Consider the following 13147-nt stretch of genomic DNA (forward strand, 5'->3'; position numbering starts at 1 on the left):
AAAGGTAAAAGGAGATTGAAAGGGAAAGGAAATGACACATCTGTATGTGATCAAAACTAGTGAACAATTCAGGAAAACAGCTTCACCCTTAGACTCCTACTTTAAAAACGCCAAAAGTCAAGTAATACCAAAATTATGGAAAAAAAAGTACTGTAAAAGTGGATATTTCACCCGATTTTACAATAGAAACTGGATACAGTATTATCTCTTAGACCTGATAAGGATTATGAAATTTTAACTCAATCTCAGTCCACTTAGCCTGACTGACAGCTCCTCAGTGAGTCTCTTCACTGCTGAAATCTCACACTGCTCAATACAAGCAGCGACGTGCAAGGATCAGTCAGGTTGGGTGGGTGGAGACAGAATATTCTTGGTACCATGACTCATGATCCATGGTCCATGAGCTATTTCATTTTATATCTGGGTTCATAATTAGCTTATCTTAATATCAAAGTTATACTGACATGGATATTCCAAGTAAATACATCAGCACCATCAGGTCTAAAACTATTTAATAATGTATTGCGAAGGCGGGTGTCAAATCCTCTTTAGTCATAAACGAGTTTTTATTACTGAACATGGAAAAAAAACATTAGATATTAGATCCACATCACTTGCATAAAAGCATTGAATGTAGACTACACCCCCAATACAAACTGCACAATGAATAGTCTGGAACTGCCTCTGAAAGTCAGGCAGCCTTTCCAATGTGGCTTTTGTTAGACCCATGGTCCCAAATATCACAGCAGGAAAATAGATTTAAAAAATGTTTTGATAGCAAATGGAAGTTACTACTGATTTTATAGCAAAACGAGCTGAGGTCTCCTAAAATTTGTATTTCATCAAGCCTTTGTATATTAGTGTATACACACAATCGATAGGGTATATGGTGTAAACATTAATGAAAGCTCACCTTTACAGATGAGCGGATTGATCTGTGGCGAATTGAGTTTGAATCGAATCTCCTGAAATTCATGGTTGCACATGAATTTCAACATTTTGAGATTCAATTTCAGATTTGAAAAAAAAACCTTGCTCGGCACCATTTCCCACAGCAGCTGAAGAATCAGAGCGGACTAATGTCTTTCTGTGTGGCGGCATGGGTCTCTCTAACATGCTCTTTAGCTAAAACATCTTGCGGATTATCATACCTTATACAGTGGTGGTCAGTCCATGGGCCATCACAGTGAATGATTTAGCGTAGTCAGCTTTCTAAACAAAAGCTAAAAAAAATTCCCAAAAGAGCTAAGATACGGGTACAGCATAGAATGGGAATTTAAAGCACAACATTTATTTAACCAATTAAAAAAGGTCAATATAAAATTAAAGAGACACATACATATATACTGTATATATATATATATACTAGCTGTACTACCCGGCTTCGCCCGGGTTAATGACTGCTGTTAGCAAAATAGAATGTGTTAACAAAAATTTATTCTGCACACAAAAACCACAAAACAAATAGATAGAAATGTAATTATTAAAAGGCAAAAACTAAGCAAATAGAAGCATTTCACAACATATATTAGCTTTGTTATACTGAGAATGTCTTTGTTGCCTATATTAACCAATCAGAGCTCAGGTTAATTAACTGTAGCAAAATAGAAGCTGAGCTGTGATTGGTTGCTATTGGCAGCCTGATAAATCCCCAGCCAACAGGAAGCCCTCCCCCCTGGCAGTATATATTAGCTCACACATACACATAATAGACAGGTCATGTGACTGACAGCTGCCGTATTTCCTATATGGTACATTTGTTGCTCTTGTAGTTTGCTTATTAATCAGATTTTTATTTTTGAAGGACAATACCAGACTTGTGTGTGTTTTAGGGCGAGTTTTATGTGTCAAGTTGTGTGTGTTGAGTTGCGTGTGGCGACATGCATGTAGCGACTTTTGTGAGATGAGTTTTGTGTGGCGACATGCGTGTAGCAACATTTTGTGTGTTGAGTTGCATGTGACAGGTTAGTGTAGCAAGTTGTGTGCAGCAAGATTTGTGCATGGCGAGTTTTGCGCGTGGCGAGTTTTATGTGTGGTGCATTTTGAGTATGTGCAAGTTTTGTGTGAGGCAACTTTTGCATGTGGTGCAACTTTTGTACATGTGGCAATTTTTCTGTGTGTGCAAGTTTTGCATGAGGTGAGTTTTCCATGAGGTGAGTTTTGCACGTGTGGCGAGTTTTGCGTGAGCCTAGTTTTGCATATGGCGAGTTTTGCATGTAGCGAGTTTTGAGTGGTGACTTTTGTGTTTCGACTTTTATGTGGCGAGGTTGGTGTGTGTGTGTGGTGAAATGTGTGCTGAGGGTGGTATATGTGTTCAAGCACGTGGTAGTGTGTGGCGCATTTTGTGTTTGTGTTCATATCCCCGTGTGTGGTGAGTATCCCATGTCGGGGCCCCACCTTAGCAACTGTACAGTATATACTCTTTGTCGCCATCGCTCTCATTCTTTAAGTCCTCATTGTTCACATCTGGCAGCTGTCAATTTTCCTCCAACACTTTTCCCTTCACTTTTTCCCCATTATGTAGATAGGAGCAAAATTGTTTGGTGAATTGGAACGCGCGGGGTTAAAATTTCACCTCACAACATAGCCTATGACGCTCTCGGGGTCCAGACGTGTGACTGTGCAAAATTTTGTGGCTGTAGCTGCGACGGTACAGATGCCAATCCCGGACATACACACATACATACATACACACATTCAGCTTTATATATTAGATATACCTGTATGTAATCTCCTGTATATAGTATATACCTGTGTGTCATCTCACCTATATATAGTATATATCTGTGTGTCATCTCCTGTATATAGTATATACCTGTATGTCATCTCCTCCTATACATAGCATATACCTGTGTCATCTCCTCCTGTATATACTATATACCTGTAGGTAATCTGCTCCTGTATATAGTATATACCTGTGTGTCATCTCCTCCTGTATATAGTATATACCTGTATGTCATCTCCTCCTGTATGTAGTATGTACCTGTATGTCATCTCCTCCTCTATATAGTATATACCTGTGTGTCATCTCTCCTGTATATAGTATATATCTGTGTGTCATCTCCTCCTGTATATAGTATATACCTGTGTGTCATCTCCCCTGTAAATAGTATATACCTGTGTGTCATCTCCTGTATATAGTATATAGCTGTATGCCATCTCCTCCTGTATTAGCCCTCGTTCACACGTTATTTGGTCAGTATTTTTACCTCAGTATTTGTAAGCTAAAATGGCAGCCTGATAAATCCCCAGCCAACAGTAAGCCCACCCCCTGGCAGTATATATTAGCTCACACATACACATAATAGACTGGTCATGTGACTGACAGCTGCCGGATTCCTATATGGTACATTTGTTGCTCTTGTAGTTTGTCTGCTTATTAATCAGATTTTTATTTTTGAAGGATACCAGACTTGTGTGTGTTTTAGGGCGAGTTTCGTGTGTCAAGTTGTGTGTGTTGAGTTGCGTGTGGCGACATGCATGTAGGGACTTTTGTGAGATGAGTTTTGTGTGGCGACATGCGTGTAGCAACTTTTTGTGTGTCGAGTTGCATGTGACAGGTTAGTGTAGCAAGTTGTGTGCAGCAAGTTTTGCGCATGGCGAGTTTTGCGCGTGGCGAGTTTTATGTGTGGTGCCTTTTGAGTATGTGCAAGTTTTGTGTGAGGCAACTTTTGCATGTGTTGCAACTTTTGTGCATGTGGCAATTTTTCTGCGTGTGGCAATTTTTCTGCGTGTGCAAGTTTTGCGTGTGGCGAGTTTTGCACGTGTGGCGAGTTTTGCATGTGGAGAGTTTTGCGCGTGGCGAGTTTTGAGCGGCGACTTTTGTGTTTCTACTTTTATGTGGCGAGGTTGGTGTATGTGTGGTGAAATGTGCACTGAGGGTGGTATATGTGTTCGAGCACGTGGTAGTGTGTGGCGCATTTTGTGTGTGTGTTCATATCCCCGTGGTGGTGTGATTATCCCATGTTGGGGCCCCACCTTAGCAACTGTACAGTATATACTCTTTGGTGCCATCGCTGTCATTCTTTAAGTCCCCCTTGTTCACATCTGGCAGCTGTTAATTTGCCTCCAACACTTTTCCTTTCATTTTTTCCCCATTATGTAGATAGGGGCAAAATTGTTTGGTGACTTGGAAAGCGCGGGGTTAAAATTTCACCTCACAATATAGCTTTGACGCTCTCAGGGTCCAGACGTGTGACTGTGCAAAATTTTGTGCCTGTAGCTGCGACGCCTCCAACACTTTTCCTTTCACTTTTTCCCCATTATGTAGATAGGGGCAAAATTGTTTGGTGAATTGGAAAGCGCGGGGTTAAAATTTCACCTCACAACATAGCCTATGACGCTCTCGGGGTCCAGACGTGTGACTGTGCAAAATTTTGTGGCTGTAGCTGCTACGGTTCAGATGCCAATCCCGGACATACATACATACATACATACATACACACACACACACATTCAGCTTTATATATTAGATATATATATATATATATATATATATATATATATATATATACCTCAAACACCTATTAAAGAATACAGGTGGATAAATATGGCGTTACAAGGAGTTTAGTGAAGTGTTGCAATAAATCCAATACCTTCACAGCCATGTAATTCACCAAAGAGATGGTGAAGCAAAGTTTGCATGGCAGAGTTATTTTCCATCTTCAGAATCACTGGGTAAGTCTCTCCTATAGAATGTAAGCTCTTATGGTCAGCAGAGTTCTCTCTCTCTCCTATAGAGTGTAAGCTCTTATGGGGAGTGTAGTTCTGTCTCTCCTACAGAATGTAAGCTCTTATGGTCAGCGTAGTCCTGTCTTTCCTATAGAGTGTGAGCTCTTATGCTCAGCGTAGTCCTGTGTCTCCTATAGAGTGTAAGCTCTTATGGTCAGCGTAGTCCTGTCTTTCCTATAGAGTGTGAGCTCTTATGCTCAGCGTAGTCCTGTGTCTCTTATAGAGTGTAAGCTCTTATGGTCAGCGTAGTCCTGTCTTTCCTATAGAGTGTGAGCTCTTATGGTCAGCAGAGTCCTGTCTCTCCTATAGAATGCAAGTTATTATGGTCAGCAGGGTCCTCTCCTATAGAATGTAAGTTCTTATGGTCAGCAGAGTCCTCTCTCTTCTATAGAGTGTAAGCTCTTATGGTCAGCGTAGTCCTGTGTCTCCTATAAAATGTAAGCTCTTATGGTCAGCGTAGTCCTCTCTCTCCTATAAGTTGTTAGCTCTTATGGCCAGCGTAGTCCTGTCTTTCCTATAGAGTGTGAGCTCTTATGGTCAGCGTAGTCCTGTCTTTCCTATAGAGTGTGAGCTCTTATGGTCAGCGTAGTCCTGTCTTTCCTATAGAGTGTGAGCTCTTATGGTCAGCAGGGTCCTCTCTCTTCTATAGAGTGTAAGCTCTTATGGTCAGCAGGGTCCTCTCTCTTCCATAGAGTGTCAGCTCTTATGGTCAGCAGGGTCCTCTCTCTTCCATAGAGTGTGAGCTCTTATGGTCAGCAGGGTCCTCTCTCTTCTATAGAGTGTAAGCTCTTATGGTCAGCAGGGTCCTCTCTCTTCTATAGAGTGTAAGCTCTTATGATCAGTGGCGTTCTTTCTCTCCTTTCTCCCACATGTATTTTCTGAGTAGTTACAAGCTTTCCAGAATTTATTTGCCACGAACCAAATATTGGGAAAAGTCTGCTGAAGCCAGCAAATTTAAATTTCAAAAGATCCGCTTATCTCTATTCACTTTATTATTGAATTATTGACTTTTTAAATAATATTTACCAATTTGAAGCTTCTTGGTGTGTACTAATATGATACAGTATTATATCTTACCGGAGAACCCGTCCATCCAAGAAGAGCAAAGGCGTATTGTTCCTGTGGAGTTATTACTAGGTCAACTCGTACAGCCTTCCACTCCTTAAGATCAGATTTTTCCAGTTTTGTCCATCCATCATCTCTTGGTTTTTCAGCCATAACTTCTTTTTTCAAAAGTTTCAGTATTAAAAAGCTCTTCTGAAAATGATCAAGGTTATCCACACACCTGCTGGGCCGTTTTGTGTCATCAAATGTTGATTCAATTATATCATGAAAAAGAAGGCGACCCTTCAAAAGTAAATGATTTGCAAAGTTATGACTATGGCAGGACAGAAAAGGTAGAACAAAAAGTGAAATTGCAACTTTCGTTTGTCTACTATTTTTTAAGACGTGTGACCTAACAACTCAGTATCTGTGACTGTGATCAGAACTGTTGCGCTGTTTGTCACATTGGTATTACGTGCTGTTGTCAATTTACCATTTACTTGTCAGCTGTTACTCTTGGAGACTACTCTGGGGATGTAATCTGGGGATGTCAAAAACTGTGAAAAACTCACAATTCCTTTTGCCACACTCACTGGTTTAACCCACAGCCAAACCCATTAGTGCCCCTGTGGATTCACATCACCTGCAAGCCATTATAATAGCAGTTCACATATAGCTATACTCCATGGCAAAAGAAAATTACAGTTCTGAATTTTGTTTTTTGTCTGAACCAATCTTCAAAATTAGTGCATATTTTGAGAGAAAGAAAAAAGAAAGAAAAAAAGAGAGAAGGAAAGAAAGAAAGCGAGAAAGAAAGAAAGAAAGAAAGAAAGAGAAAAAGAAAGAAAGAAGATAAGATATGACAAAGAAAGAAAGAAAAAAAGGATAGAAAGAAAGAAGAAAGAAAGTAACAAAGGAAAGAAATCAAGAAGAAAGAAAAAAGAAAGGTCAGAAAGAAAGGAAAATGAGGAAAGTTTTGAGTATAGCATTTTTGCATATTTTGAGAGAGGAAAAAAGAGAAAGAAAGAAAGAAAGTAAGGGGATCCTGCAAGGTCCTATCAAATCCAGGTGAATTTAAACAATGCGTCCTATAGATGAATAACACACTTTTTTCATTTGAAGAATCAGAGTGCTACCTTTTTTCAAGATAGATAAATAGATAGACATGAGATAAATTAGCTACATAGATATGACACAGATAGATAGACAGACAAAAGAAAAAGACGCAGCACTCCGGAACTTGGCAAAAAACATGAACGGTTTATTTCATGCCTAAGGTATACAATGTTTCGGCTCAAGCAGTGAGAGTTTCTCAACTAAGCCTTTTTCAGTTTGAAAAAGATTCACAGCTTGAGCTGAAACGTTGGATATCTTAGGGATTAAATAAACCTTTACCTTTTTTTTTGCCAAATTACAGAGTGCTGCCAAGCTTTTTCTTTTGTATTATTGTGATAAAGGAGCCAGTGGGTCTAGATTGCACTCATATTTTGTAGTCCGAATATTACTTTATTCTCTTTAGATGATAGATAGATAGATAGATAGATAGATAGATAGATAGATAGATAGATAGATAGATAGATAGATAGATAGAGTAGATAGGTCTCTTCCCATGCATTTAATGGCTTTAGCCAGAATACTGATTCCAACTGAGTGGAAATCAATCGAGGCACCTAGAATCTCCCAATGGGAACAAAAGATGGAACAGCTCTATAGGCTTGAGGAGCTAACTAGCTGGGAACACAGGAGATATGAGCAATTTAAGGAGATATGGCCCCATGGCGCACTTACAGAGACACCTCAGATGCATAGAGGGAGCAAAGTCATAAAATTGGGGATGTCCTCTCATCTCTCTCACCCATAAAGCCCTCCACAGTTCTGCACCGCCTTATATTTCCTCTCTCATCTCTGTCTATCGCCCTACACGTGCCCTCCGTTCTACAAATGACCTAAGACCAACATCCCCCGTAATCCGAACCTCACACCTCCGTCTACAAGACTTCTCTCGTGCTGTGCCAGCTCTCTGGAATGCACTTACCCAGACGATCAGGCTGATACCTAGCCCCGACCTGTTCAAGTGCGCTTTAAAAACCCATCTCTTCAAACAAGCCTACCACATCAACTACTCAGTAAACTAACTTTGCCCTGTTCCCTCCTTCCAAATATTATTCTGAATCTGCACCTTACTATTCATCTGTCTCCACACCTTCCATGCACATGATAACTGCACTTGATACTTGACTTATGCACTTAAGCACACGGGCTGATGACTGGATCATGCAGCTTTATATGAAAATCCCTATTTATTATAATTGCCAGAAATAACAAGCACTTTTCACCTATTGTGTCCCCCCATTTCCTTGTAGATTCTAAGCTTGCGAGCAGGGACCTCACTCCTAATGTCACTGTTTAAATTGTCTTAACTTGTATTGAATTTGTATGTACATGTCCCCGCTTAATTGTAAAGTGCTGCGGAATATGTTGGCGCTATATAAATAAAAATTATTATTATTATATTATTATTATGTCCTCCTATATAAACATTTATAACTTATATAGGAAACTATTGCCCTATAGTGTTTGACTTATGTAAACCGAAATACACTACTCACATGTTAACCGTATATTAATTACTAAACAGGCCTGCAATGTCTAAATCTCAAGACATGTACACACGATAAACCAATAAACTGATGTATCATGAGTTTCTCCTCACAGTGACCTTCCTCCTGGAACCTAACACTAATGCTACCCAATGGCTCCATCCTACACACTTCTCTTCCTCCTTTCCCAACCTCTTTCTTTATCCCCTCTTTTTCCATAAAGTTTTCTGTTTAGAGATGTTGATTTGGTATCCATGTAGATATTTGTATATTACGAGAAAATGCAGGTATATTGTCAATCGTACGTTTATATGCATGGCTGCAACGTCTATTCTGTACTGTTTAATTCCTTGAAAATGTAATAAAGAATTTAAAAAAAGATAGATAGACAGATGATAGATACTAGATAGATAGATAGATAGATAGATAGATAGATAGATAGATAGATAGATAGATAGATAGATAGATAATTAAAGAAAATTTGGCAGCACTACCAAAAGAAACCGGGTGCAATAAGACCTGTTGAGGTGATGTCCAAACCTCCAAAGTAGAAAATCAGAAAAATACAGGCAGCACTCTAAAAGTCTGCAGTCTGCAGCCTGCAATAACCATTCTGCCACCTCACCAACCGCCCGAGCTGCCGCCATGTCACCGACCACCCGAGCTGCCACCATGTCACAGACCACCCGAACTGCCGCCACGTCACCGACCACCCGAGCTGCTGCCATGTCATTGACCACCCGAGCTGCCACCACATCACCGACCACCCGAGCTGCCGCCACGTCACCGACCACCCGAGCTGCCGCCATGTCACTGACCACCCGAGCTGCCGCCATGTCACCGACCACCCGAGCTGCCGCCATGTCACCGACGACCCGAGCTGCCGCCACGTCACCGACCACCCAAGCTGCCTCCACGTCACTGACCACCCGAGCTGCCGCCACGTCACCGACCACCCTAGCTGCCGCCACGACCACCCGATCTACTGCCACGACCACCCGAGCTGCCGCCTCACCACCACCAGTGCTGCAGCACACCAACCTCCTGTCTCTTCCCCACTATCCTGAAGAATGTAAGTCCGCAAGGACAGGGTCCTCTCCCCTCTGTACCAGTCTGTCACTGTAAATTTGTTTACTGTTAACAATATCTATAACCCGGTATGTAACCCCTTTTCACATGTACAGCACCATGGAATTAATGGTGCTATATAAATAAATAATAATAATAATAATAATAAAAGGGAGTGCTGCCTGTATTTTTCTGATTTTCTCGACAGATAGATAGATAATATATACTAGATAGATAGATAATAGAAAGAAAGATAATAGATACTACACCCTGACAGAAGTTATGTCGCTTATCCATGTTATGTAAATAAAAGCTTATAACCTGACGTTAAATTCATCCATTGGTTGTATAAATTATTCTTTTGAAAGGTGAAACCCTCTGAAATGTGGTTTAGGTTATGAAAATAAATTGGCATCAATGCAGAAATATTGATCAGTTAATGTCCACAGAATAGTCAGATTTTGGCAAGACAAAAGTTTTGTCGCCCACAGAAAGTAATGTAATATTCAAACAGATAATTAACTTAAAATACAAATATATGTTGCATAACATTGGTGCATGAAGTTGTGGTGCTATTAGAGCAGTGATGGGCAACCTTTTGAGCTTGGTGTGTCAAAATTCGCCAAAAAAACGAACATAACTTGGGTGGTGTGTCACCTTGATAAAAAAACCCATAATTTTGCGACATGTATAGTTTAAATAACAAATATGTATAATTATAATTAACTTACTTTCTTAGTGACTTCTTTGTTCATCTGTCAGTTGGTTTCTTTTGTTGGTCTTGCTATTATTTAACTTGTGTGGGGTGCCGTGAACTAAGATAAGTGAGGGGGAATTCTTCCAGTGATGGCGAACCTGTGACAGTCCAGCTGTTGCAAAACTACAATTCCCATCATGTCTTCACAGCCAAAGCTTTTGCTCACTTATCTCAGTAATGGCCAATGACACCCCACAATTCACTGGATGATGGTTGCTGTAGTAGTCACAGGGCCTGCAGACAGCAATCACAGGGCCTGCAGACAGCAATCACAGGGCCTCCAGACAGCGATCACCTCAGGCCTCAGAAGTGCGTCCCAAGCAGCATTGCGCAGAGCGTCTAGGCCTGGGACTTCCAGTAGGCCCGAACTTCCGGCCGGCGCAGCAGGGAGCAGCGCAATGCCGCCCAAACAACAGAGCTCCGGCGCAGAGCGTCTAGGCCTGGGACTTCCGGGAGCTGCGCCGGGTCTACCGGAAGTCCCAGGCCTAGACGCTCTGCGCCGGAGCTCTGTTGTTTCGGCCTACAGGCCTCCTGCATGGCATCCGATCCAATAAAAAATTGGAACGGCTTGCCATTAGTGTTGAGCGATACTGTCCGATACTTGAAAGTATCGGTATCGGATAGTATCGGCCGATACCCGAAAAGTATCGGATATCGCCGATACCGATACCCGATACCAATACAAGTCAATGGGACACCAAGTATCGGAAGGTATCCTGATGGTTCCCAGGGTCTGAAGGAGAGGAAACGCGCTCATTTTAAGCAAAGAAGGCTGCCGGTTAACAGCGGTAAGGTGCAGGGGCCTCCGGAGAGGTGAGTATATCAATATTTTTTATTTTAATTCTTTATTTTACACATTAATATGGATCCGATACCGATTCCCGATAACACAAAAGTATCGGAACTCGGTATCGGAATTCCGATACCGCAAGAATCGGCCGATACCCGATACTTGCGGTATCGGAATGCTCAACACTACTTGCCATGCAATTTAAGGATGCAATTTCTATGGGGCCGCGGCCGGCGGCCGCGTATCACTGAAAATGACTACGCGTGTCAGCACTGACACGCGTGTCATAGGTTCGCCATCACTGTATTAGAGTCATATTTAATATTTTGTGTGACTTCCATGAGCTTGAAGGACTGCATCCATGCGGTTCAACAATGATTCATACAATTTATTAATGACGTTATCAGGAATAGCAAAGAATGCAGTCTTACATGAGTCCCAGAGTTCATCTAGATTCTTTGGTTTTGTCTTCCAAGCTTCCTCTTTCATCCTACCCCAAATATAACATGCTCAATGATGTTCATGTCTGGTGACTGGGCTGGCCAGTCCTTGAGCACCTTGATCTTGTTTGCCTGGAGGAACTTTGTCGTAGAGATGTAGGTATGAGATGGAGCACCATCCTGCTGCAGAATTTGACCCCTTTTATGATTTGGAATATAAGAGGTAGCTAATACGTCTTGATATTTTAGGCTATTGATATTGCTTTCCACCATGCAAATGTTTCGCACACCCCCATACTGAATGTAACCCCAGACCATGATCTTTCCACCACCAAATTTAACTATTTTCTGGGTGTATTTTGGATCCATACGGGCTCCAGTACGTCTCCTGCAGTATTTGCAGCGGCTGTGGTGTAATTCTACTGAAGATTCATCAGAGAAATCCACCTTCTACCACTTTTCCAGCGTCCATCTGTTTAGCAGGCTGTGGGACTTTGCAAATGCCACACGGTTTTTTATTTGCCTTTTGTTTAGTGCTGGCTTCTGGGCACTGATTCGACCATGGAGGCCATTTCGAGACAGAATCCTACAAACTGTTCTAGTTGACACAGGGACTTGAGGTGACCAAGCCTGTTGGAACTCTGCTGCAGTGGAAGAGGGGCTTGCTTTGGATTTTCTAACCAACAAACGTTCCTCCTGAGCAGTTGTCTTGCGGGGTCTGCCGGACCTGGGCTTGTCAAACACATCTCCAGTCTCTTCAAATCTTTTTTTAATTCTTTGTACTTGACGATGAGACACATTAACCCCTTCCTGACATCTGACGTACTATCCCGTCGAGGTGGGGTGGGCCCGTATGACCGCCGACGGGATAGTACGTCATACGCGATCAGCGGCGCTCACGGGGGGAGCGCCGCCGATCGCGGCCGGGTGTCAGCTGATTATCACAGCTGACATCCGGCACTATGTGCCAGGAGCGGTCACGGACCGCCCCCGGCACATTAACCCCCGGCACACCGCGATCAAACATGATCGCGATGTGCCGGCGGTGCAGGGAAGCATCGCGCAGGGAGGGGGCTCCCTGCGGGCTTCCCTGAGCCCCCCGCAGCAACGCGATGTGATCGCGTTGCTGCGAGGGTCTTACCTCCCTCCCTGCAGCTCCCAGACCCGGATCCAAGATGGCCGCGGATCCGGGTCCTGCAGGGAGGGAGGTGGCTTCACAGACGCCTGCTCAGAGCAGGCACTGTGAAGCAGCCTGCACTTTCCTCAGATCGGTGATCTGTCAGAGTGCTATGCAAACTGGCAGATCACCGATCTGTATTGTCCCCCCCTGGGGCAAAGTAAAAAAGTTAAAAAAAAATTTTTCCAAATGTGTAAAAAAAAAAAAAAAAATATTCCAAAATAATGAAAAAAAAAATAAAATATTATTCCCATAAATACATTTCTTTATCTAAATAAAATAAAAAAAACAATAAAAGTACACATATTTAGTATCGCCGCGTCCGTAACGACCCAACCTATAAAACTGCCCCACTAGTTAACCCCTTCAGTAAACACCGTAAGAAAAAAAAAAAAAAACGAGGCAAAAAACAACGCTTTATTACCATACCGCCGAACAAAAAGTGGAATAACACGCGATCAAAAAGACGGATATAAATAACCATGGTATCGCTGAAAACGTCATCTTGTCCCGCAAAAAACGAGCCGCCATACAGCATCA

General features: G+C 42.1%; 1 protein-coding gene across 1 annotated transcript in view; it reads right to left on the reverse strand.

Annotated features, from left to right (window-relative positions):
* The window catches only part of DNTT (DNA nucleotidylexotransferase), a 463694-nt gene that overhangs the window by 139298 nt on the left and 311249 nt on the right, over positions 1-13147 (reverse strand). The window contains exon 9 of the mRNA XM_077258544.1: positions 5809-6078. Coding sequence (XP_077114659.1) covers positions 5809-6078 — 270 coding nt within the window. The remainder of the gene's footprint in view (positions 1-5808; positions 6079-13147) is intronic.

This window comes from Ranitomeya variabilis, chromosome 4, assembly GCF_051348905.1.
Source record: "Ranitomeya variabilis isolate aRanVar5 chromosome 4, aRanVar5.hap1, whole genome shotgun sequence".
NCBI classification, from domain to species: Eukaryota; Metazoa; Chordata; class Amphibia; order Anura; family Dendrobatidae; genus Ranitomeya; species Ranitomeya variabilis.